We start from the raw sequence: 27630 nt of genomic DNA, 5'->3' as shown, positions 1-27630 counted from the left end.
ATAGCAACACTACGCTAAATGTCAGCGTACAAGGCTGTGCGTCGCTTTTTTGCTACTCATCGCCGGATTTTGCCAATTTCTCCGGCATTAAATAATAACCAGAGCAATTTGGTTATCAACCGGAGACTCACACCTACACCTGTTGCTTTTCATCACTTACCTGTAAGTTATATTCTCGTTTACATAGCCTAACCTGAATCTAATTTGTGACAGCTCTTTGTGGATTTGAATTGTGTACGTACGATCAACGATTAAATAGTTGCTGTGGCTTTCGTAGATAAGGATTATCGTAAGGACAAATTCGTTAGCGGCATGTTACGGTCTAACATTGGCTAGAATTACAATGAATGAAGTGGAACTTGTAAGAGAAATTAAATAATTAGCTACCCTCATAGGTTATCTCTAACCGAATGATATCAAGAATTTTTCGTAGGACTGAGTGTTTATTATGTACTCTTACACTGTTTCCACTTTCCTATGCCGTTTGTATATATGTGTATCGTATAAGATATTATAACTATTATTATTGAGATAGTATGTTTCAAAGAAATTTATGAGTTAAACCAACTATATTAAATGTACAGTCACCTGCAATAATATGTTACTCTTCGAAGGCTGCATAAATATGTGACGCGCTATGGCTCTACAAATAAAATCGTGTCAGATATTTTTGCGGCCTTCGTTGTGTAACATACTATTGCAGGTGACTGTACCTATTATACTATTAATACTATTATGTACTGTATAAATAATCAGTGCTTTGCTTTATCTATATATATACAATATATAAACTAAATTCAAGTACTGAGATATGAGTTACACTCAATTGACCGATGAACAAAAATATCACATAGAAGTGTTGTCATTGTTTTTATTTAATGGAAGACAAGTGGTCAAACTAAAAAGAATTGTGAAATGATGTTTGGAGCCACTTTGTTTTTCTTCAACAATGAAGTTAAGTAACTTGATATTTATATAGTAGAAGAGTAGTACATGTAGTAGAGATCCATACAGAAACTGTCTATAGTGCCCATCTACCTGATAAGTAAGTGCACAAGTCCATACTAAATAAGTTATTCTAGGCTACTGATAAAGACATACTGTAACCATATTGTCATTAGATAACAATAGCATATCCATACACAGCACTAAATATAATTTATCACCAATATGTTACTAATGTTTCATAAATGGTTAGACAAATCATTGTGTTCCTATTGTTAAGTGACAAATAAGCAGATTTGAGAAAAATAATGTGTGTGGCTATAGTGGAATTGGAAAGAGTTTAAGCCAAAAAATAAATTATGCTTAGTTATGCTATAAAGCAGATCTTCGCCAAAGCGTATTGTTTCTATACATTGGGTTTCGCCAGCTACCTGGAAAATGGCTGGAACTTTGTTATGGAAGAGGTAAGATTTCAACTGTTATTTTACTACAATCTTCATAATCCCAAGAATTGAACTAAAGCTGTTTTCAGCATATTTTTGACTCTAAGTTTGTGATTAATCATTTAAATAACTATGCACTAATTTAATAAACACTTTTTTAGTTGATAAATAACAAAGAACCTATAATTCTTAATCATTTTAGACAATACACATCCTACATCCACAGACATATGCATCCTTTGCCTTCCAAACCGAATATGAAGTCTTTCTCAATATTGATAAAATACTATACTTACCTACTACACTACACATTCCTCAATATTATGTTCTGCATCATAAAATTCATAATAATCATAATTATAAACAATGTCAAATGGAGATATGAAGTTGACAAAGTTATCTGTCTATAAATAAATTGTGATTACCAGACATCATAAATTTTATAGCATTTTCGGTGCAGCGGACTGGTGTTAACGGAATTGGTACAAACAATTTCAACCCTAATGATTCATTAGCGTTAATATTAACCTTAATTTACCGTTTCAATTGTAATTATCTATACCAATTCCCTTAACACCACTCCGCTGCACCAAAAATGCTATAAAATTTACGATGTCTGGTGATTACACAGTATAAATTAGAGTAGGTACAGAGATACCTGATATTTAATTTAGCTGATAGGTATAAATGTGTCTTGCAGTTTTAGTGCACCGTGCAGTATGGTGCCCAATAGTGTTTTACACATTATCACGTCATTATTTTAAGTACCTATCAAAATATTTACGTATTCTTTCTGAAATCAAGTGTCTCTAACTCGGCGCGTATTATTGAAATTGTAATTAAGTATTGACTAATAAAAAGTAAATTGGGAATTCGTAAATCGTAATACATACATATTAGCCAAAGTGGGAGCATTTTCTTTACTTTTATAAGTACATATGATAAATTTCAAACTCAAACTCAAAATAAACTTTATTCATGTAGGCCTAGCAACAAGCTCTTATGAATCGTAATTGATCGTAATCTAATTATCAGAGAATTGATGTTAATAATATTACCGATCAAATTTAACACTAAGAATTTCACAAAAGGATCGTCAAACATAAAAAAAATTATAAAGTGTTAAAGTGTAAATTTGTAAAGTAATAAATTTTTATAATTGTAACAGTACTTTTTGGGGCCACAAATTCACATGAAAAGATACCCTATGCGGTTGTCATAAGGTTTCATATGGAAGCCATTTGTAGTTAAAATGCCACATACTTTAGATATTCTTGATATAGGCATTTAAGAACAATGCAGGTCATTGCTAGCAACTTAAGTACTTTATATAAATAAACATTTGTATGCTACATTACTGCTGTAATTCTGCTTTCTAAAATGAGGCTGTTTATTTACAAAACATTGTGCACGACTGGAGCAGTATTCGGATTCAGGGCGAACCTCCTATTTTAAATCGGGATGACAGATGCTACAAAAAGACGTGACTTTTTCCGTACATTATTTAAGTTTCGATTTTCGTTTTCTATCAACGATCGTTATCTTGGCTAGGCACCTTAATAATGATAACGTATACTACGAATTACTATCTGTGCGGAAAGAGGAGAGCTGTAGAATGTATGTGGCCCACATTCCACGATTCTTCTCTTTCCGCACAGACTAGCAGGCGCAAACCTTGTGGTCTGATTACACTAGGGTATTGTAAAGGATAGGAGCACATTTCCAAAGCGCTTGTAAAATTAAATAACGTTAATCATCAAGTTAAGCCGCCTACCGGAATAGCAGTTTGATAAATGTGAGAAGAATACGATTATATACATTGTTTGTGTCGTAAACTGTGTTCTTGTGTTTACAGTTAGGTAGGTATAGAACCCTCAAGGTTCTTTTCTTAACTGTAAATATATTATGTTATTGTAGTATTTTATTGAGCGTGATCATAATCAGACTTGATTTTATATTCGCGTTATAAAAATCTTTAAAAAAAATAGCTCGAATCCAAATTGGGAATAAGTTTACATATTTAGGTACTTCAACATTTTTGACGGTAAGTATTGAAGAACAATGGGACATATTTTTGAGTAAATTGTGTACACCCATGTTTTTACACTTGACTGTACATAAAGTACGTCGGTTACTATCTATCTATACTGGGTCAAGCAGATCTTGTCAGTAGAAAAAGGCGGCAAATTTGAAAAATGTAGGCGCGAAAGGATATCATCCATAGAAAATTTGAATTTCGCGCCTTTTTCTACTGACAAGATTTGCTTGACCATCTATATTTGATGCTGACTATACAAAAACCTACAACTTCACATAAATTACCGCTACATACTGGCCACAAACGTACTGGCATTCTGGCTGGCAGCTGTCATAAAAATTAAAAATCAAACATCATTCCACCATGAAGCTGTCAGCATCAGAAATCGCATCGTCAAGCATTAGCAAGGACTACGGGCACGGATCGGTGCGTTGTCTATGCAAGAAATCCGTATTCTGTACAAATATAGGTGGCCGTACAAGCGGGTTCAGTCGCCGGTGGCTGTCCGCACGATGCTAGCGTACTATGTGGTGTTTGCGTTGTTGCAGTGCGCGACCGCTCGTGTGTCCACGCTGCCGAGGAACATGACGTTCGAGTATCCGGTGGCGCGGCGGGATGAGAGCGTCGTCGACGACTATCATGGGACCAAGGTAAGGGACCAACAGTTACTTAAAACCGCTTAATTAAAACTTAAAAGCTTACCCCCTTATTCATAAAACTTTACGGGCCTGATTTAGTTAAATTATGTTTTATCCTTCTTACAAATACGTAAGTCAAAAGGACAGATAAGGACAAACGATTATTAGCTAATTGAGATTTGTAGCGCGTTTATGAATAGGGGGTTAATCTTTTTTATGCCTTGTCCCGTATACATCTCAGAAAATTTGAGCTAATTTACAATTTCAGGGTTATTCATTTCAGTAGCCAACTTTTGACAAGTAGGTACATCCGAACGGTTAAGTCCAGTCCTGCACCATCCAATCAATTTAATGCACATTTTGGTTCAATTATGAGTTGTTAACTTTTGTTGCTAACTTGATGCTTTAACATTCAGATCTTATATTAATATACTAATTTCTTTGAAAAGGGCATTGTTTTTGATAACTTTATAATAATATTCGTTGTCTCACTAACTTGTTGCATGAAGATAGGCTCACAATACCTAATCATCTGATGCCTTTCTTGTACACGTACAGCTTTTGATGCTTCTAAGATGATTCCTCCTTCCTTAATATAGCCTTCGACTCTAAAAGTTATCATTCTCCAAATAGTAAACAAATATCTTCAAATGTATCATTAGTCTTTACTTTTAAAGGTCTAGCCTTATTTGATACCTTTGATACTAGATTCCGTCGCAACATTCCCTTCAAACCTGATCTCTGCGCTGATAAAGGGTAACTCTAAAGCATTTCGTCAAATCTGAAACAAACACGCGCAGATAATTACGAGTACAATTATAGCAGGCCACATTACCCCAATTATTTTATTAATTATAAAATTTTAATCACATTAAAACTTAATCGCTAAGGTCACTGATCTCAAAGTAATACACATCACATATACATATACACATAATACTGGTGGTCTTTGATTTCTTAATCTTAACAAAATACGTAATACGTGTAGGGCCATTGGGATTTGAGCCTTATAACATAACATTAATAAACGTCAAGATATTCTTTCATATTAGGATAAACATCGTATAAACAAATAGTGACATTTATAGATTTCTTACAATTAATAACAAGCATCGTAAACATGACACGAGTGATTCTTTACTTGACGTAATAGTTGGCGACTTATCGTAAACGCAACTTACGTGTCTTATCCTCTTTTTATAAAAAGCACGAATTTATCGATACCTACTGTTATTTGTGTCATTGTAGTTGTAGGTAATATAGCTCATTTATCGTTACGTGTACGTTATAATTCAAAGGTATCGATGCTGGGCACGTAGCATGGCCTGCGCAGAAGCCGACAGACATTGTCATGCACACAAGTTACCTTCCTCGACACTTGAACCAACACACTATCCGACTTCCTTCTTGTTCGAATTCGAACCCACGACCATCTGCTTGACATTGCACGTCTTACCTCTAGGCCACTAACGTTTCCTGTGCTGTTCTTCTTATTTCTAGTTAAGTACTTGAAGAGTTAAAAAAACACTGCACCTAATCTTGATGACCGCGAGTTCAATTTGTACTTGTGACTTTACATATTTTTTTGTACAAAGTTGTCTATCAAATTCATCGGGAAGAAATTTACATCGCTTTAACTCGCTGAACCAGCGAAAAAGTAATGTTACATAAATGCACATTCACAATTAACTACGCATAATGTGTGTTCATTATCCAACTTTACATGACTTGTGCGCAGTCTTATAAACATCGTGTAATTTATTACCACGGTAATGTTTGGTATGAACTAACTATCAATCACGTTCACTTGACACTGATTTAACGTTAAAAAAAACAATAGCCGTTCAGGTCATCGACCTCTGTAAAGATTTATTTAAAATACATACTCTTACATATACATTATTAAGATACATTGCCAAAGATCACGATTAGCAACGGATAAAAAAACCGGTCCATACCTATGCCGGACTACTCGGTTAATATAAATGTTCTTTCTAAATTTAAACTAAATTTTAAGCACCTACCCAGTTTTGCATTTATTTGTGTCGAGTTCACTGCCGAACTCGATTGATTTGTGTACGAGTATCCCATAATTATTTATTAAACACTAATTGCTGGTAGTAGTCGGCCAGTCCAGCTGCGTTATTTCCCAACTACACCCTTAACCAGGATCATTCGAACTTTAAACATCTCAACATGATTTTAAATTACTCGCAGTGCATTTTGCTCGTATTTATTCGTGCGCGCGAAATGCACTGTTAGTAATCGAAACAAGTTGACATGTTTATAATTTCGAATGCGTTTCCAACACTATCACCCTAGAACTACTCACAGCTGATCAATATTCCTGCTCATCGTTATTTCAAGTCACGTCCGCGACATGGCGATTGGAACCCCCATAAATAGACATTTTGTACGAATCAATATGTACATATATGCTAACGTAATCGTACTGTTATGTTTAACTTTGATGGTATTTTGCGTACCGTTTTTACAGACGTGATTCAATTTTGTAAACCGCTTACATCCAATGTCTTGACAGTTATTCGCAGAATAATAAACTAGGTATGCAATAGTTAGTTAAATTTAAAAAATATTATGTTCTATCCGGAATCGAGACATCTTTATAGATTTAGATTTATTTATTTCATAATATGAAATTACAACATAAATTATTTTACACTAATCTATACGAATTTATATTATGATCGTCAAGTAGGAAAATAACAATTGATTGTAATAGGCCTGTTGCAAGTAACAAAGAATCATGGAAATAATGGTGTCAACGAAACATGATGTTAATATGATTCTAAAAAATGGCCCAATCTCAGTATAAACTGAAGGATTATTAATATATTCAATAAAATAAAAGTGCAAAATTCTCCAATCGGCCATTTTTACTGAAACGCCAAACAGTGACGTCATGAATCCATAACATATTTCTTAGAGCAACATAGACAACCTCATTGACCGAAATCTATACGTGGGCACCAAAGAGTTCGAAAGGTGCAAAAAAAATGTTATTTCGCCACTAAACATTTATTACGTCCAAAAAATATTATTACACGATATAAAGTAGATATCTATTTGTTATTATTTAAATAAAATACTAAATAATACGATATTTCAACAACAAACTTTTTTAATTATTTGGCTGAATGGAACTATCATTGCCATGTTGGCTGTCGTAACTAGAAAAAATGAAAAATTAAAAAGTAAAACCGGTGTTCGGTGATTTTCACTCAAAATTTACATGTATCTAAATAATTCATCTTAAACTGCAACCGTGTGAGAGTTTTTGTGTATAATGAGTTATTTGGATAAATTTTTGTAATGTATTTATCATCCCTAATCGTAATATATGGTGTTATTATTTTTATTTTATTATTATTTTTAATATCTACCACCCTACCACCAACTAAATGATGACGTCACAAATGGCATGCGAGGCGTTTTCGCGCGAAGTTTAAACTAGCTATAATAAAATGCAATTATCTATGTTAAATCTTATGAGTGTAACTGAAATATAGTGTTTTTCGGAACTAATACAAGTGTACCGACGATATTAAAAGGGTTTTCAAAATTTGTCATCAGGCCTATTATACAAATGTCATGCAATACACAATTTAAAAAGCATTATAAGCAATCAATTAACTAAATATTTTTAACTACGTCAAATAATATAAAATGAAAAAACAATGTCAATACAGTAAGCATGGATATCTCATAATGATCGTCAAATTAAAATAAAAATGAAATACAGGTCAATAGATAAATTAATTACATTCAATTTATTGTATTACATGTCATTTCCATATATTCATTTACAGAATATAATGGATTATCCAATAAAAGTCTCAATTTGGCGTTCAAATTATATATTATATGATTTGATTTTTATTGCTTTAATGTAGTTGATCGCATGTGTAAACAAAAACTATTTTTTTATGTTATGCCCTATTAATAATAATATCAAAAAAATGCATTCCTCTTTTTTTTGTCCGAATCGAACTCGCGTCGCTTAGTTTGCTCCCATTGTGTTCGTTATGCATTGTGAACTTGAATAAGTTAACTTTTTTGTAGCAAAAAATGTCACGGACGGCAATCACTTTAAACAGTTTAGGTTATAATTTGTTTTAGATTGCTATCTTTTGAACTTAAGGTCAATCTGAGGAAAGGTCGTCTTCGACGAGCTCTTTCGTTGCTTTTAACTTTTATGTTTGTACGCATACTCCTCTTACAGAAGGTCGATAAGGCAGAAGGAATGAAGCTCACCCTTTCTAACGGCTCGGCCACGACATTACGCGACTGGCGACGGTGGCAACCATAGGTGGGAACGACAGGTCCGATCGCTGTGTCTAGCTCCAACCTATGGTTATCGTTGCCGCCGTCGCAAGTCGCTCAATGTCGTGGCCGAGCCGTATAATAACTATGCCCGAGTGAAGTATTACGTATACAAATACAAGAGTTATTGCCTTATAACGGTCTTCCAAGTAATACATTTTATATGCCGCGGTCTTCTTAACATTGATATATATTAATATAAAATTAATATAACATTATTTCCAACAACGAGCACGGACCAAGAAAGGGCGCGTTGCAGATGTATGATAGCATCGTCCTAGATCTCAAGCGAGGTCTATAGGGGCGACCTTATGCATATTTTATATTAAATCATCACGATCTTATGGTATGTTTACATGACAAAAGTCCGTCGTCTGAACTGGCCATAATTGATAACTGATGGGGAACTGTACTATTAACGTCTATTACAAACTAAAATAAATCAATTAGTCGGTGTTTCACCTATACATACTTTTACCGCCTCTGCATGGCTTACTGCTTTAAATTTTAATACCATATCTATTCAGGTCAGGAGGATGTCGAGGATCGATAAAGTCAGTCTTTGAAGTGTGCAGTCGATTAGCTGTTTTAAAGAATCGTTTGTTAGATACTTCGAATGTAGTGAAAGTGAACTGAATTTTGAACTTAAGCTCGTTGCAATGCAATACCCCTGTCCTTGATGAGTACAAAACATAGACACAAGTGTCTAAAAAACACTACAGTGGGCGAAAAATACTTGTATATATATTTTTAGATCATTTTAATTTATTGACTATGACGTACGTTATTTTATTAACGTTTATTCTATAACATTTACAGATCCACGATCCCTATCGCTGGCTAGAAGACCCAGACTCAGAAGAAACCAAAGAATTCATAGAGGCAGAGAACAAAATCACGCGGCCGTACCTCGACGCCTGCCCCGTGAAGGCGGACATCAACGCGCGTCTCACCGAGCTCTGGAACTACCCCAAATACTCGTGCCCCTTTAGAAGGGGGGACCGGTACTTCTTCTTTAAAAATACTGGGCTGCAGAATCAAAAGTGAGTGAATTTTATTTTATATTGTCTCTTAGTTGTCCTTGTTGCCCCGTAGATGGAGTTAGTAGTCTCGGGATCGCCTGTTGTTAAACTTCTATTGCTGCACCATAATTGTCTCTGCCAACTGGCGATAACCACTAATAAAGTCATATTTGCTATACTAGTTGACTACAGAACAGACTAAGTTAGGTGTGGCGCTATAGGGACCTTGCGCGTTGGAGGGTCTGCCATCTTGTGGCCTGAATCGGAAACATTATGTGCACATATACATTGCCAAAACAAGTGCTACCATCTACCGTTCTCGTCGGTACGTTTCCTTGTGCATAGTAGGTTCTGCCATCTTGTGGGCTACATCGGAAGAATAAACGTCACATTTACGCCTCGCGCCAAAAATCTGACGGCTCCTATGCTGCCCCCTATAGTTCATGCACGGGGCCTATGTCACTCCTAGTCTAGTAAGAGGTGCCAGTAATACCACACTGTATTATCTACTATTTTTTAATGTGTTTATGTTCGTAATGACGAATAATATTATGAATACCTGATCTATTTTCTCACCATCGGAATATATGTCAAGCCCGCTGTAACGCCAAATACACATCACATTTCGTCAGGGACGCTTGTTGGCAGGAGACCAAAGCCTTTATATAACTATCCATTTTCCTCGTTCCAGTGTCCTGTACATCCAAGACAGCCTGGACGGCGAGCCGCGCGTGTTCCTCGACCCCAACACTCTGTCCGAAGACGGCACGGTCGCGCTCTCGGGCTCCCGGTTCACGGAAGATGGCGCCACCTTCGCGTACGGCCTCTCCGCCAGCGGCTCGGACTGGATCACTATACACCTGAAGGATGTTGCCACAGGTAAGATACAAGTATGACGGGTTGTCTCTGAGAAGGTTCACGGAAGATGGCGCCACGTTCGCGTGACAATTAAAGGCAGTTCTATTACTCCACGATAGAAATGGCACTTCTTCACAAAAGTTTTTGTTGTGTTGCATCTTACATTTCATTAGGTTTTACTTTAAGTTTACTTATATCTTAGAAATATTTGCGATCTTCTTTATGCAAGATATTTCAGGTGACTATACCAAAGTATTGTTACAGAATTAATAGTTTTTAAATTCTAATTACAGGTGAGGAGTACCCGGAGGTCCTAGAGAAGGTGAAGTTTGCATCGATGTCATGGACCAAGGACAACAAGGGATTATTCTACTCTGTAAGTGTCCACGCTCCGTCGGATCGGATTTGATGAAGCCCATAATTACATTCTTAAGCCTTTAATCGTAGTGTAAACCAGCTACATTACAATGAACTACTATTATTCAAAACAAGTATTAGAAGCTTTATGGTGAGTTGTTGGCTTCCATGGGCATTTTTACGTGTAAATTTTAGGTCATTGATCGTCACCGAACTGATCTGTTAACTCAAAACTAGCAACAATGCATACCTCGCCTTCACAAAAATCATAAAATATGCACACAGTGTCAATGTAGTTTTCCTTATCGCTGCCATAACCATTTTTAACAAGGATAACGACGCTGTAAATATATCACATCTATAACTATTTATTTTGATAGTTCTGTTATGTGCACTTAAATAGACATGTGCACATAACTATGTACATATTATATTCATTGTCTTGCATAAATACAACGACATTAACGAATCTATCAATAAATTTATTGCACACAACACAGGTACTATCAATTATTTCGTATTAATATACAGGGTGTCCCTAGCCATTGGACAAAGCCGAAATGTACATATGCATTAGGGTATTTAGAACCAGTATACAAAGTATCATAGCAATCGGTGTAGCGGTTACGAAGAAATTAACAAATTACGATTTTATTACTTTGGAGCAACCTGTATGTGTTAGTAGCTCCTGAGGTAATAAATAGTATGAAACCTTCTTCGACCGTTTTGATTATCTTTTTTATTTATGACATTAATAAGATTCTGACTTTTGACAAATGTCATCATTGCCGCACATTTTCAAACAAATTGTCAAAAGCACTGCCAATGATTAATACAGCATGTTTCATTTTGCTGTCGATTATTGGAAATAACTTTTGTTTGATAATTTATTTTTTTATCTTTTGTTCTAATTAAAAAAATATTACCGTTAGAGCATTTCTAAGAAGTAATCCTACGTGGGATTTTAGGGTTTGTCCAATAAGTAAGGTCATCCTGTATATATACAGGTTGGAAAGGCACGACGATCCTTCCCGGAAGTATTAGGTCGTTTAAGTGATACAGAGACTATTGGTAATGGTAAGAATCGTTAATTGAGTAAAAAATAAAAATTGCAAAAATACTACTTTTTAACTGTGGTGATAACCCTATAGCATGTGCACATGACGGCTAGATTAAGGCTCTCCGTCGGGAAAGCTCGGGACTTTACACTTTTTTCCGATCGTTGACAGTATCGCAATGATGTATGAATGACGCATAAATGTCAAATAAATCAAATGCATGCAAAAATATTACAAACAATTTTATTACTTTCTTAGATAATTACTTTTTTCCAATATTTAATACTATCTTCTTTTCACATACGGTGTTCAAATGTACCTCCGTGTATTACAACGCCGCCGCAGCCCGTACCCGAGTATGTCGATGCACATGCGATATAGTGTATGCTCTTCGTCATTTATCCTCCGCAGAAAGCACCAATTAGCCTTTGTCTCATTTCGTCCGCAGTTTCACATTCCGTTTGGTTTGGTACACCATATCTTTTACACAGCCCCACAAATTTAAATAGCCACGAGCATCTAACATTTTTATTTGAAGAATATGACATTCAATAAGTATAGTTCAATGAAAATTTAATTTCAAACATCAGACGTCTTGTCTATTTCCTACCACGCAAGAAGGTTTGTTAGTTTGGTATTGAAGAAGTATTTATTCTTGATTTATTCTTAGTATTTCATTTTTGCAAGTTCATTTGGTGCAACTAACACAACCTACATGTAATTTTTTATTATTTTAAATAGTTTCCAATTATTCGAAAATAATTTTGTGAAACGTGTTAAGAAACTAAAACCTTTTTATCAGTCAAGGAAACCAGAGATATTTATAAGACGATTGCGTACTTTTGAGTGGTTGTCAATGTCACCATTTGAACTGTCGTTGTAAACAATGTTGTGGTTAGTATTATTAATATTAAGGAATAACATAACTATTTCATTCAAGTATTGAACAAGTGGAACCACTAAGAAAGCGAAAATCCTGCAATGATTCTTACCGTGCTGTAAGCAGACCTAAAAATGGTTAGATGGCAACAAATTAGCATAATTTCCTGTCGAATACTGATTGTTTACAAGTAAGTTCATTGACCCTGTCACCTGTTAGGGTTAGAACAAAGTAGTTTTTTGCGTGGATGTTTAAAAGGTCATAATTTAGAAACGGTTGCCCATATTAACATAGTTTCTATGGAGAAAATATAGAGCTTAGGCTAAACTATCTCCCATTTCCGGAAAGGATCGTCGTGCCTTTCCACCCTGTATATATATATATGTTTCAAAAGGACTCTTCGTCAAAATGGATCCAATATCTAGTGCAGCGTGTGTAAACAGGGGATGTGCCCTGTTTATCAAAAGCTTGTAACTTGTAATACAAGTGGAAGTCCCTTTTTGACAACTTTTGTTAGAAAGGGACTTCCACTTGTATTACAAGCTACAAGCTTTTGATAAACAGGGCACTGGTCTTGAAACAAGTGAACATTACTTGTTCCAAGACCAGCCCCTGCAATCAAATCAAATCGTGCAGCTTGAGTGTGAATTAAGTTGCCCATTTTGAACTCTCAAGATCATCCTTTACGATGTGTTGACAGAGGTACCCGGAGCAGACGGGCAAGACGGACGGCTCCGAGACGGAGGTGAACCGCGACCAGAAGCTGTGCTACCACCGGCTCAACACGCTGCAAGCCGAAGACGTCATCGTGGTCGAGTTCCCCGAGGAGCCGCTATGGAGGATGTAAGCCTCTAGCAAAATGTATTACTCCAATATTTTCTCTTTAAAACGTGTAGAATGTGCTCTACGACATCATCATCATCATCATCATTGCCACTCAACGTACTAACTATCAAATCCACGACATGGGTTCTTTAACGCGAGTATCACACTGACGTAGACCCACACGCCGCTCGTTAGTGAGCGAGACACACTGAACGTTTACATCGGAGCTGCGTGCGGATCCGCGTTCAATGTAAAGTCCGCCTAAGGATGGTATTCCATCTGTCCAATGTCAGTGCGTCTCACTCTCTCACTAAATAATGTGAGACGCAATACACATTGGACAGATGGAATACCACCCTAAGAAGCGACATTTTACGGTTCCCAAAGTTCAATGTTTGTGTTTGTTCAAAGTGTCAAACTTCTATACTGTTTTATAAAATGTCAACAGTTATACGTATAATGTTTTCTATCTATTGACAGTGACTGCCATACGCAGCAGATGGGCGAAGACAAGCGCCAGTATGTCAATACATATATTTTATTAACCCTTCTAGATCTTAAATCTTGGGCTGTCATATTTTTTTTTTTAGTTATTAGGTATATTAATTTATGTTTTTGTTGGAGAGGCTTTAGAGTGGACATTATTTTTTTAGCCTAGTATCAGTTGTAGGGGGTTATTTTTTGTCATTTTGTTGATTTAGTCTATCGTAATTCTTAGTAGGTGCTAGTATTGTTGGGCACTTTGAACAAACTTAGTCACGTTCTGTGTTAGTTTATGATATAGACAAACGTAATTATTGATTTCATACTTTATTTAGGTTGATCATCGTATATGTGACATCGTAGTATATCCAGAAAACCACAAAAAGTAGCAAATGTAAAAAATATTATCACAATTCAGAAGTCACGTCGCCTCGCCTCGTCGATAAAAGACACACCCGCTCTACCGCCTGCGCACAAACATCTACGATTGCCAAATATCCTCTCTTAGGGTGGTATTCCACCTGTCCAATGTCATTGCGTCTCACTCTCTCACTAAGCAAAATGTGAGACGCAATACACATTGGACAAAGAATCGGATAGGTGGAATACCATCCTTATGAACATAGCCACCGAACCAAGTACAGTTTGGCTGTATATGTTTAGAATATTTTTAAAACTGAGTTTGCTATTTTCAGCGGCGCAGAAGTGACGGACTGCGGCCGCTACCTGATCGTGTCGCCCGTACGCGACTGCCGCGACAACCTGCTGTTCTTCTCCGATCTCAGCAAGCAGCCCGACATCTCGGGCAAGCTGCCGCTCACACAGATCGTGCACAAGTTCGAGGCGGACTACGAGGTATGCCACACTGGCGGCGTGTGCCGACTGCGGCGCTACTGGTCGTGTCGCCCGTACGCCCCACCCTATACCCAACGGCTAAAACTATAAAAGTGACATAATTTTGATGATTTTCAGCTATAATTTTATGAAATATACGAACAAATATTACAAATGCAGTACCTAATGTTTCGCTGTGATATAATTATGATGGTGCCCCGTCTTCGCTGTCCGACCGTTTTTCTGTCAACGGGAAAATTTATAAAACCATAATAGTAGATGGAAACAAGAGGATAGTTACAAGAAACGGTTGTTAGTATTTATCGGTTGTCTAAAGATTTTTTATTTGTTAATTCCAGTACATCACGAACGAAGGGTCGGTGTGCATATTCCGCACCAACAAGAACGCGCCCAACTACCGCCTCATCAAGATCGACCTGCACAACCCCGCCGAGGAGAACTGGGAGACGCTCATACCGGTAAGGATGATGGTATTCTATCTGTCCAATATCTTGGTCCAATGTGTATTTGCATCTCACATTTTGCTTAATGAGAGAGTGAGGCGCAATGCACAATGGACAAACAAATTGGTAAGTTGGAATACCACCCTAACCCACTTTAACACATTCATTGCCACCCAGCCATACAAGACGTCCGCGCCAGGCCACAACAATTTCGTCATAAAAGCAGTAGTGCCACGATCCCGATTATCGGGTCGTTTGGCCTGGGAACGAAATCATAAAATACCCGATAATAAGGGTTTTCGGCACTGAATGTGTTAATAATCTTTTGGAAAAGTCATTTTCATTTGGACTAGAGTTACATCTCTTTTCGTTCGATTTCACAACAGGAATTCAGTATAACTGCCACATTTTCTTTTATGATGGGCCTTATGAGGATACACTGAAGAAAATGCGTCCAAGTCCTTCAGTTTCTAATCAACCTAACGTAACTTTTATTCTCAAGTAACCTTTCTCCCGATCCCGTCAATTTTTGTTTTTGAGATACACTCAATTAATGGTTAATAAAGTTAACAAAGTGTGATTAAAATCATAGTCCACTTCAGGTGCTTTAAGAGACTACTACACTACTACGGTTAAAGACGAGTAATCTAAATCGCAATATGTTATTCCAGGAACATTCAAGCGACGTGTTGGACTGGGCTTCGGCGGTGGACAACGACAAACTTGTTATACACTATGTCAGAGATGTAAAGGTGAGTTAGTAGAAAGACCACATATTAGGTCATTACCTATGAAATTGGCGTTTTGTTCGGAGAATTTCAACGAAACACGAATTTCCATACAATTAATTTTGCGGATATTTTTTTGATGGCTAATTCAAACCAAACAAAATTTTTCCAGTAATTTTTGACACCTTTAAGGTATGTTTTCAATATCTCCATTTCTTGAAAATTGGTACCATTAGAAAAATATAAGTAATTTTAATACTCGAACCGACAGCACATGAAAAGACCTATTTTCAAGGCTTAATTCTGAACACTTAACAATAAAAAATAACAATTAATTGCTGTCAAGCAGTTTGGCGAAATCATATTGTAGTTTTATTGTAATTGTGTATGTACTTTTGTAAAAAAAAAAAAAACTAGGATCAGACTTATATCTATGAACAAAAACGCCAATTTCATAGGTAAGGACCCAATATTTACCGCCTTCGACCACTATCCGATGGCTATGAATGACCGCTATACGACGACGCGTAAATTTCACCGTTATTACAATCTTTTACTTAACTTGCATTATATGTAACCATGTTTGTACGGGTCAAATGTTGCAAGTTAAATTTGACCCACTTCCCGGTTTCCGATGAAGCTGAACATTTGCATACGTGTATCAGTCGGGTGACAATGCAATATTATGGTACCATGGAGCTGAACTGATGATGAAGGCAAGGGGTGGCCATAGGAACTCTGTGGTAAAACAACGCAACCTAATTGTGTTTGGGGTTTTTAGAATTGTCTCAATGAGTATTAGTTGTCTGTGGAAAGAAAATACAGTCAGCAATAAAAGCTTGTACCAAAAATGCAATTTTGCCAAAAATTTATTTTTATAATCCTTAATAAAAGCAAGCTAGGGTAATTCGCCAGTAACTGGCCGCCCTAAACTAAAAATGAATTCTATTCACCTATAAACAGAATTCATTTTAGTATAAGGTTTCAATAACTGGCCAGCTTATATTAAAAGGAATTCTATTTATAGGTGAATAGAATTCATTTTTGGTTTGGGGTGGCCAGTTACTGGCTAATTAATTACCCTATATTCTCCTGACTTCACCACGATAACATAAATCAAAATGATCTTTCCAGAGCGTCCTCCAACTGCACAACATGGCCTCCGGCGAGCTGCTGCAGACGTTCCCGCTGGCCGTCGGCTCCGTGGTCGGCTTCTCCGGCAAGAAGGAGCAGCACGAGATCTTCTACCACTTCATGTCGTTCCTCACTCCCGGCGTCATATACCACGTGGACTTCAAGAAGCAGCCTTATGAGCCCACGGTATGTTTCTTACTAACTAAAGGCACACTTTAAGGGGCCCACAGATTACCAGTTCACCGGACGAAATCAGCCCGTCAGTTAAAGGTGACTGTTCCGAATAAGTGACAGGCTGATATCGCCAGGCGAACTGGTAATATGTGGGCCCCTAAAAGTGTAATCGACGAGCCCGGGAAATTTCTCGTGCTCGGTGCTTTAACGTAGAACATTTAATACTAATTTTATTTGATTTATTGACAAACTAATTATATAATCGGGTAATTGAGTTGTGCCAAAAAAATTATGATGGTGTCGAAATTATAAGAGATTATTTATATTATTTTAAAGATTATTTTCTCCAATTGTACTGACGTATGACACGATATTTTAAACCGTAATATAACATAACGTGTGACTTTGATCGGCAGGTGTTCAGAGAAGTGGCGGTAAAAGGCTTCGACGCGTCGCAGTACGAGGCCAAGCAGATATTCTACTCAAGCAAAGATGGCACTAAAGTTCCTATGTTCATAGTTTCTAAGAAGGTATGTTCAGGTGAATTACAAAAAAAAATACATAGTTAAGGAACGGTACAGTCACGACTAAAAAAATGATACAGACAAACCTTAATATTTGGGACAAACCTTAATATTTGGGACAAACCTTAATAATATTGGGGAAAAGGGACCTTATTGTCGATGGCGTTTATGCTGCTCAGCGTCGCGCGGCATTGTATTAATATCGGCGCATCGTTAATAATGGCGTAAGCGCCATCGACAATAAGGTCCCTTTTCATAGATAACGTCATATATTAAGAGCGCTATTACATTTCGGCGTTGAGCGAGTTTAGGTATTTTACGCGCTGCGGCAGGCCGTGCGAGCTCAGTATGCCGATCCCTTCTACCACACTCGCACTACAATGATGGATTAAACATTCTTGATCCTTCGCGAAGCATATTGAAATCAACCATAACAACACTAACTGTGCTTAACTTTTAAAGTCCTAAAACTGTTATTTGGTAAGTACGAAAATACTAAATGCAGTGCAAATGTAAGTGTGTGCAGTGTTCATAAATTAATTTTTCATCTATTTTTGACCCCCCCACACCTCAAATCATCCAAAAATCATGCTTCGGATGACTCTGTTTCCTCCTACGTCATACTACCATCATCCGATGTCCAGACCCCCCCCCCCCCGCCTTCCATTTGAAACGACGTAATTTATGAATAGCCCCATACTCGTACTTATGAAGGTATAAGTATTACTCGAAATAAATTATAGGTACTCGCTTATTTACATGTTTCGTCATAGCATTTGGTACCTATAGGTTGTAAAGTTTGTATCAACGAGGGTTTAAAAACGAACTAGTATTGAGGATCTGATGATAATGATGATGATTAAGGTGGTCACGGATACCAATCAACCATGTAGTAACATGATTAGGCTCGTTTGATTCGTCTCAACAAGATCTTTGACACTGAAGATACACAGGGTCTGATGATGGAGCTGGAAGGTGGCCACGGGTACCAGTCTATCATGTAACTAAACCACTTCGTGTTTGGGCTCGTTTGATTCGTCTCAACAAGATCTTTGACACTGAAGATACACAGGGTCTGATGATGGAGCTGGAAGGTGGCCACGGGTACCAGTCTATCGTGTAACTAAACAACTTCGTGTTTGGGCTCGTTTGATTCGTCTCAACAAGATCTTTGACACAAGACAGTACTCAGGGTCTGATGATGGAGCTGGAAGGTGGTCACCATTACCAATCAACCATGCAACTAAACCACATCGTGTTTAGGCTCGTTTGATTCGTCTCAACAAGATCTTTGACACTAGGTGATACACCAAACACGAAGCCCAAACACGATGCCCAAACACGAAGCCCAAACACGTAGCCCAAACACGAAGTGGTTCAGTTACGTGATAGACTGTTACCCGTCGCCACCTTCGAGCTCCATCATCAGACCCTGAGTAGTATCTTGTGTCAAAGATCTTGTTGCGACGAATCAAACGAGCCCAAACACGAAGTGGTTCAGTTACATGGTAGACTGGTACCCATGGCCACAGTCCAGCTCCATCATCAGACTCTGAGTACTAACTTTTGTCAAAGATCTTGTTGCGACGAATCGAACGAGCCCAAGCACGAAGTGGTTTAGTTGCATGGTTGATTGGTACCGGTGACCACTTTCCGGCTCCATCATCAGACCCTGAGTACTATCTTGTGTCAAAGATCTTGTTGAGACGAATCAAACGAGCCCAAACACGAAGTGGTTTAGTTGCATGGTTGATTGGTACCGGTGACCACAGTCCGGCTCCATCATTAGACCTTGAGTACTATCTTGTGTCAAAGATCTTGTTGAGACGAATCAAACGAGCCCAAACATGAAGTGGTTTAGTTGCATGGTTGATTGGTACCGGTGACCACCTTCCGGCTCCATCATCAGACCCTGAGTACTATCTTGTGTCAAAGATCTTGTTGAGATGAATAAAACGAGCCTGAACACGAAGTGGTTTAGTTGCATGGTTGATTGGTACCGGTGACCACCTTCCGGCTCCATCATCAGACCCTGAGTACTATCTTGTGTCAAAGATCTTGTTGAGACGAATCAAACGAGCCCAAACACGAAGTGGTTTAGTTGCATGGTTGATTGGTACCGGTGACCACCTTCCGGCTCCATCATCAGACCATGAGTACTATCTTGTGTCAAAGATCTTGTTGAGATGAATAAAACGAGCCTAAACACGAAGTGGTTTAGTTGCATGGTTGATTGGTACCGGTGACCACCTTCCGGCTCCATCATCAGACCCTGAGTACTATCTTGAGTCAAAATTAATACATATAGAATGTCAGGTCGTTTCAAATATTTTTAATCCTGTCCGGTAGTTTATTAAACTGTACCATTATAAATTATAATACTATAAAAACAGTGCTAGGATCAAAGTCTCTCGTTGCGGTTTACACGCACACAGTATAGCGTTTTACACGGCGCCCGCCGCACACAATGATAAAAAATCTCGTTGTCGCCGTTGAAAATGTGCGGAGCCGACCGACACACGTCCTGCCTCTACAAGCTCTGCCGCGGCACTGAGCTGGCGCAGCGCGCGTCATCGGTAATATAGAGTAGTTTTCAAAAAATTGCCAAAAAATTATAGTAGAATTTCATAAACACTAATGTATACCAACAGTATAAGCAAACGTTGCAGATTGCTTGAGTATGAAAATGACTACGATATTAAGTAGATTTTCGTAGGAATTGACACTTGTTTCGGAGAGAAAATTGAGTTCGTTTTACTTTGATTTTCTCTTTCTCAAAGGTGTGTAGGAAAAATTTCGTTTGATATGCCTAAAGTACAGGGTATTAGTAATACAAAATAGCCAGGTTTAGTAGAGTAAACTTCTCAACATTTCCAAATAAGAGCTTGCCATTCAGTGCTTCACGGGGTTTTCCGGAAACGACCATCAGAAAAAATATCATTACTAATTTAATAAGTCCTTTTTCTAATATTTACAACGATATTTAAAAAGATAAGAAGACGCTTTTACTGGAACAAGTACTCATTGTTTCTAATAATGAGCACAAAGTCCTGAATTTCGTCGACTAGTATCATCAATTTTGCGTTATTTCGACTTTTCTTGTAAGAGCGCTCTTAAGTGGTGGTGGTTTCAAAAACCAAAATGCATAGTTATGAATTTGAAGTATTTTTTTCGCTAAATATTTATAGCCGGTCTAACAACTTTGTCAGTAGAAAAAGGCGCGTTATTAAATTTTCTACCCATTGCGCCTACATTTATTAAGTTTGCCGCTTTTATCTACTGACGGAATGGCTTGACAGACTAATTTATTACTTTGTTTAACGAATGTACGCATTATAATACTGGCCTATTAGTAATCTTGGTGCATCTTTTATGCGTTTCGGAAACCGCTCATTGTGCTTGTATTGTAGGGTCTGCCCCAAGACGGGTCGAACCCGGCGCTAGTGTACGGGTACGGCGGGTTCAACATCAACGTGCAGCCCAGCTTCAGCGTGACGCGGCTCGTGTTCATGCAGCACTTCAACGGCATCGTCGCCATCCCCAACATCCGCGGCGGCGGGTACGTACACTCCGACCAGAGTTCAACCTTATTGCGACCAGACAAGGTCTATCAATGATCAGTCACTACGGTCGAACCCGGCGCTAGTGTACGGGTACGGCGGGTTCAACATCAACGTGCAGCCCAGCTTCACCGTGACGCGGCTCGTGTTCATGCAGCACTTCAACGGCATCGTCGCCATCCCCAACATTCCCGGCGGCGGGTACGTACACTCCGACCAGAGTTACACCTTATTGCGACCAGACAAGGTCTATCAATGATCAGTGACTACGGTCGAACCCGGCGCTAGTGTACGGGTACGGCGGGTTCAACATCAACGTGCAGCCCAGCTTCACCGTGACGCGGCTCGTGTTCATGCAGCACTTCAACGGCATCGTCGCCATCCCCAACATTCCCGGCGGCGGGTACGTACACTCCGACCAGAGTTACACCTTATTGCGACCAGACAAGGTCTATCAATGATCAGTGACTACGGTCGAACCCGGCGCTAGTGTACGGGTACGGCGGGTTCAACATCAACGTGCAGCCCAGCTTCAGCGTGACGCGGCTCGTGTTCATGCAGCACTTCGACGGCATCGTCGCCATCCCCAACATCCGCAGCGGCGGGTATGTACACTCCGACCAGAGTTCAACCTTATTGCGACCAGACAAGGTCTATCAATGATCAGTTAAGATTGACTAACAGTATAGTTTGGGCTGATTCCACACATAATCGAACTTAAACACGATTAATGATTGGTAAAACCGGATATACATTTAGATGTTGTAATGAAACAAATTTTTACGCGGCTCTGAAGACAGTTTTCAAAAGAGTTTTCTAAGTATAAAATTATATTCCGATTATTGTGACTTAAAGGAACTCAAGTATAAATATAATAAAGCCTTGGTAATGAACTCTAGCAGTTATTTACAAACACAACTTTCGCCATAATGCGTATAGAATCTAAAAAAACTAGTCAAAAGCTACTCTTAAGATTTTAGACCTCACCAACACTTATCTCACCTATTTGAATCCTTCCAGTGAATACGGCGAGCGGTGGCACAACGCCGGGCGCCTGCTCAACAAGCAGAACGTGTTCGACGACTTCCAGGCCGCCGCCGAGTACCTCATCACCGAGGAGTACACCAGCCCCAAGCTCATCACCATCCAGGGGGGCTCCAACGGCGGGCTGTTGGTGGCCGCCTGCGCCAATCAGCGGCCTGAGCTGTACGGCGCTGCTATCGTCCAAGTCGGGTAAGAATAATACATGTTTTGTTCAAAGAGAGCGAACCCCAATGTTTTTATAATAATAATCTCTACACACAATTTATTGCGGGGGGATTCAAAATGGTGGGGAACAAAAAATGAGTCGGACAATAAATTTTCTATGTTCTTTGAATCCCGAGCTATGCTATACATCAAGCTCTATGTATTTGTGAAATTTCGATCTTAGAAAGCCCCGGGATGTTCTGTGCGCTGTAGTACACCAAGTTTTGTAGTGTAGTAGTGTCATGTAACGTGAATTTACCTGCAGTGTACTGGACATGCTACGGTTCCACCGGTTCACGATCGGGCACGCGTGGGTGTCGGACTACGGCAGCTCGGACAACGAGACCCACTTCCGCAACCTGCTCAAGTACTCCCCGCTGCACAACATACACACGCCCAAGGACGGTGAGTAATGACATTTATTACCAATTGCTAGTAGGTTTTGTTGGCAAATTCCACGAAAAGCATCAAATCATTTCCATTATGTCAAATACAAAGAGAAAACTACCTACCTACCTACGTTTGTATGGAGAAGCGGTCTCCACTATTATCTTAAGCACTAATCTCCTGCACCTCGGCCTCCCGTGTGGGCACGCCTTTCCTGGACATTTCAGGCCTTCGGTTCTACGCGGAGCTTAACCCTTTGACCGCCGTTGGCATGTATACAAGACAACGACAGAACGATACACTGGCGCCGCTGTCTTGTATACAAGACAAAAATTCAACCGCTCGGTAAATGTGGAAAAAATATCAATTATATTTTCTTTTACACTCATGTTAATGTTTTGGGTACTTGTTTAAAAAAAATGCATTTAAAGCTGCTATAGAAATCCATTCTTTTATAATAAGGCTCTCAAACAAATTGCTCCATATTTCAACGTTTTTCTTGTTCCTCGTCGCCGTTGTCTTGTATACAAGACAGCTAGGGATGGGAATGTTAACTCAATATGAGAATATTCAAAATAAATATCAAATCGCAAATCTGGTTTTATTTAAACATTTGAACACTTGTTAAATGCCAATTGGTGGTAACTAAAATCGTAACGTAACGTAGTAACGAAAAACGAGTCGAGAGAGACAGGCATTAACTATAGCTGAAGTTCAGGGAGCTTCTTCAGCTGTTGATAGTAGAGTCAGACAAGTAAATCTGTCCTTGTGGTTTATTTGCAGAACAAAAGATTCATTTTATGATGATAGTGTAGTGGGGAGTGATACTCTGCAGTGACCGCTTCGCACAAGAATGGTACAGGCGGACGCTAGGACTAGTCAGTGTCGCCTAACTATGAGAATGTTATATATTTGAAATTGACGAAAAATTGTCATGGTATGGAGGATGTAATACGGGAACTGAGAAGCTCATCTAAGGAACATGTCGAATGTGAAACATGCATTCCCGAACATTTCCGATCCCCACCCTTTTCCAATATTATTGTTCTTCACTTATTGACAATTCAATTAATCCACGTGTAATTTTCCCCAATGCAGTTCCGGTACTTACATTTATATTATCGACACCGACACACGATGCGCGGCTCTAACGTTACGCTTATAAAGTTTACGTACCGACCAGCGCTTACACCGTTGACCTAGAGACTATTATTACTTAATTCGCGCGGAAACAGTCCTTGTCGGTCTGCACTGCGGACAGTCCATGCGCGCCGTTGTCTTGTATAAAAGACTTCTCGTACAGCCTAGTGCGGTGATAAAGGTTGAACACGCCAAAACTGGGGCATGTACAATCGACTATTGCTATGCAAATAATAGAGATATACAAACTTTTATGGCACCTACTTGGTCACAAGACACTGGCCTATAATGTTATCAAGTTTTTTTAAATTATGTTTATTCGTTGTCAAAATGTCGAGCAAACAACATCAACAACGCGAGCGAATTTTGCACGAATACGTAGAAAATTCATTACTGAGCTACAGAGATATCGCGAAACGACTGAAATGTCCTCAATCTACGGTTTGTCGCGTATTAAAAAAGTTCCGTAAGCACCTAACAATAGATCGGAAGCCAGGAAGTGGAGGCTTGCAGGGTGTCAAGAATAAAAAAAAGGACGAGAAGGTGGTGAACATGTTTGCCTCAAATCCTAAGATTTCGTCTCGCGATGTTGCTAAAAAAGTTAAAATGTCTCAGTCCTATGTTCAAAAAGTGAAACGTAGGGCTGGCCTAAGGAGTTATAAGGCCCAGGCAGCACCAGATCGAGACTCGAAACAGAACTCATCCGCGAAGAAATGGTCTCGAAAACTTTATGAGAATTTCATAACCAAATTTGCATGCGTCGTCATGGACGACGAAACATACATAAAAGGTGACTTTAAACAAATTCCTGGGCAAGAGTTCTATACCAGCCTAAGTAGAGTAGACGCCCCTGAAGAGTGTAAATTAAAAAAACGTTCGAAATTTCCAAAAAAGTACCTGCTTTGGCAAGCAATATGTAGCTGTGGGAAAAGAAGTCGGCCGTTTATTACTACCGGGACAATAAACGGCGATATTTATAGAAAAGAGTGTTTGCAGAAACGTTTGCTACCTTTCATAAGAAAGCATGACTCACCACCTTTGTTTTGGCCAGATTTAGCCAGTTGCCACTACTCAAAACCAGTGATGGAATGGTATGCTGCAAATGGGATCGTGGTGGTACCAAAAGTGTGCAACCCCCCAAATAGTCCGGAACTGCGGCCCGTTGAAGAGTACTGGAGTATTATGAAGGGAATTTTAAAAAAGAAAGGCGGCGGAGTAAAATCGGTCCCTGAACTACAAAAGATGTGGACATGGGCGTCAAGACAGTGTTCTATTAACATGGTGCAAAGTCTTATGAGCCGTGTACGTAGGAAAGTTAGAAAAATGGCTTACTGTGTAGACCAAATCTAAAATATGGAATGTTATTTTAAACAGCGTTAAATATGCTATTAAATGTGTAAAACATAATATACTTTTTCACTTTTATTATAATTTTGTACTACATTTTGTGTGCCCCAGTTTTGGCGTGTTCAACCTTTATTACGTCATGAATCGATATTGTTTAGTGGTTGTTTTTAATGATAAAGAACTTTATTTTTAACATTGTCGTGTGTAAAAAATATGTTAATTTTTGGCATTTTCGAAATAAATTAAAGTTGGATAAGAACAAAGCCAAATTGAGAAGATTTTTACCATAAATTGTAAATATCGATATCACTATTTGCAATCCCTAAACTTTTTATTAGTTGTTTACTTAAAATTTGCTCTGGCGTGTGAGTGAGCGTCTTTGCGGACTAGGTCCGGCGGCCAAAAGGTTAATAGGCATCAGCCTTCTTAATTCAAATTCAAATCGTTTATTTCAGAACAAGGAATTCCATATACAATTACAACCAAAATAAAATTAACTAAAGTATAATTAAATTTGTTAGTAACAATAGGTAATACCATAGAGAAAAATATATATAGAGTGCTCACTCACTCCATCCATACATCGGTTTAGTACCAATACGACTATTATTTTCGTAATCGACATCTAGCGTCGAGTAGCGGAATTATCAGTACTGCTACTTAACAATAGATGTTCCGACGACCGAAAAGTCTAAAACTCAACAATTTTCAGCTAATATTATAACCGGAACTCTATTTTCAACTCCTTCTGCTTTTAATATTCGTTGTAAATTGTTGTTCAATACAATTTTCTTCAATCGCGACACTAGAGAATTCTAGTATCAAGTAGCGGTACTGATAATTCCGCTACTCGATGCTAGATGTCGATTGCGAAAATAACAGTCGTTTTGGTATCAAAACTGATGTTTGGAGTGAGCACTCTATTCTTACTATATTTCTCTATGGTAAAACTTAAGAACTATGTTAGCACACAGGAAACAATGGCTGTCCACGCCACGTTTCATAAACCATTGCGCCTGTATCTCTGATACAGCCTACCCTCATTTTTGAACATAATATTTGTTAGCAGAGCGGACAGCGTACCCGGGCATCCTGGTGCTGACGGCGGACCACGACGACCGCGTGGTGCCGCTGCACTCGCTGAAGTACATCGCGGAGCTGCAGCGCCGCGCCGGCGCCGCGCCTCCCCAGCGCGCGCCGCTGCTGGCCCGCGTCGACACCAAGGCCGGACACGGCACCGGCAAGCCCACCGCTAAGATTGTAAGTACAGTCTCCTACACATTTTCAGTAGAATAGCTTGTTCAGCACACTTGTATTTTATATAACACGTCCATAAATAGTAAACTTAAAATTATTAAGGTTCATTTTACACTGCAACCTACTGTTATGTAGCGGTCATAAACTTTTACAATTCCGTTAGAGAGACCGTATGTTATTAAAGATTCTTTTACTATATCATATTCACTCTCCCGCCCTCCCTCAACATATACTAGCCAGTGAACCGTATCACAAAAAAATAAATGACAACTTGTTTGATAGACAAAATTTTATCCAAGTTTTGGAATATAGGATGGCTTTTATCTCAGGGTTATACCTCAAAAGGAAAAACGGAACCCTTTATCATTCATTCTTTTCTCTATCTCTTTTTTGTATATATCTCTTGAGATTTTAGTACATAATATCTCTCAGTAGGTAATCTGGAGATTGTATCATCCAATCTACAATGGCCACTTTAATCTCAATGACACTTTCACCATTCTAAAAATCACTCCAATTTCAATGTTTTTTTTTTAGATCGACGAGCACACGGACATCCTCTGCTTCATGACGCAAACCCTCGGCCTAAAGTTCGTGAAGTGAGCGCCGCCGCGCCATATTGCCCAATAGTATTATGTATGTGCAGTCGACTCGAAGATATGTTTACACTTTTGCACCTACTCCTTTGTAATAAGGCGAAAATTGTAAACATATCTTTGACGTCGACTGTACATAGCGAACGCACCCGGTGGATTACCTCGGGTCCCGGTAGTCGGGACTGGTGATATTGTTACGCATTGCTACTATTTTTTATGAATAAAACTTTGTTTTTATTTTTACACAATGAGTATTGTTTTATTTTATTAACTTAGTCGGGGGCGCATTAGATGCATATGCATGAATCGTTGGGACTCCAAATAAATCCAATTAATTAATTCAGTC

General features: G+C 38.6%; 1 protein-coding gene across 2 annotated transcripts; it reads left to right on the top strand.

Annotated features, from left to right (window-relative positions):
- Positions 1 to 27535, top strand: LOC134790162 (prolyl endopeptidase). Of its 2 annotated transcripts, none has more exons than XM_063760972.1 (16): positions 1 to 162; positions 3975 to 4076; positions 9228 to 9451; positions 10122 to 10309; positions 10582 to 10664; positions 13284 to 13426; positions 14587 to 14746; positions 15085 to 15204; positions 15861 to 15941; positions 17052 to 17237; positions 17642 to 17755; positions 21160 to 21308; positions 22330 to 22542; positions 22823 to 22962; positions 26501 to 26691; positions 27226 to 27535. In XM_063760972.1, exons 1-16 carry the CDS (start codon positions 19 to 21, stop codon positions 27289 to 27291), a joined length of 2304 nt encoding a protein of 767 aa, XP_063617042.1. In that variant the 5' UTR covers positions 1 to 18; the 3' UTR covers positions 27292 to 27535. The 2 variants fall into 2 exon arrangements, with proteins under 2 accessions (XP_063617042.1, XP_063617043.1); XM_063760973.1 differs by lacking the exon at positions 1 to 162 and adding an exon at positions 1274 to 1409.
- The last annotated feature ends 95 nt before the right edge of the window (positions 27536 to 27630 follow it).

Source organism: Cydia splendana, chromosome 4, assembly GCF_910591565.1.
Source record: "Cydia splendana chromosome 4, ilCydSple1.2, whole genome shotgun sequence".
Taxonomy (NCBI): Eukaryota; Metazoa; Arthropoda; class Insecta; order Lepidoptera; family Tortricidae; genus Cydia; species Cydia splendana.
Note: the sequence above shows the minus strand (reverse complement) of the source record. Positions and strands in the feature narration are given on the sequence as shown.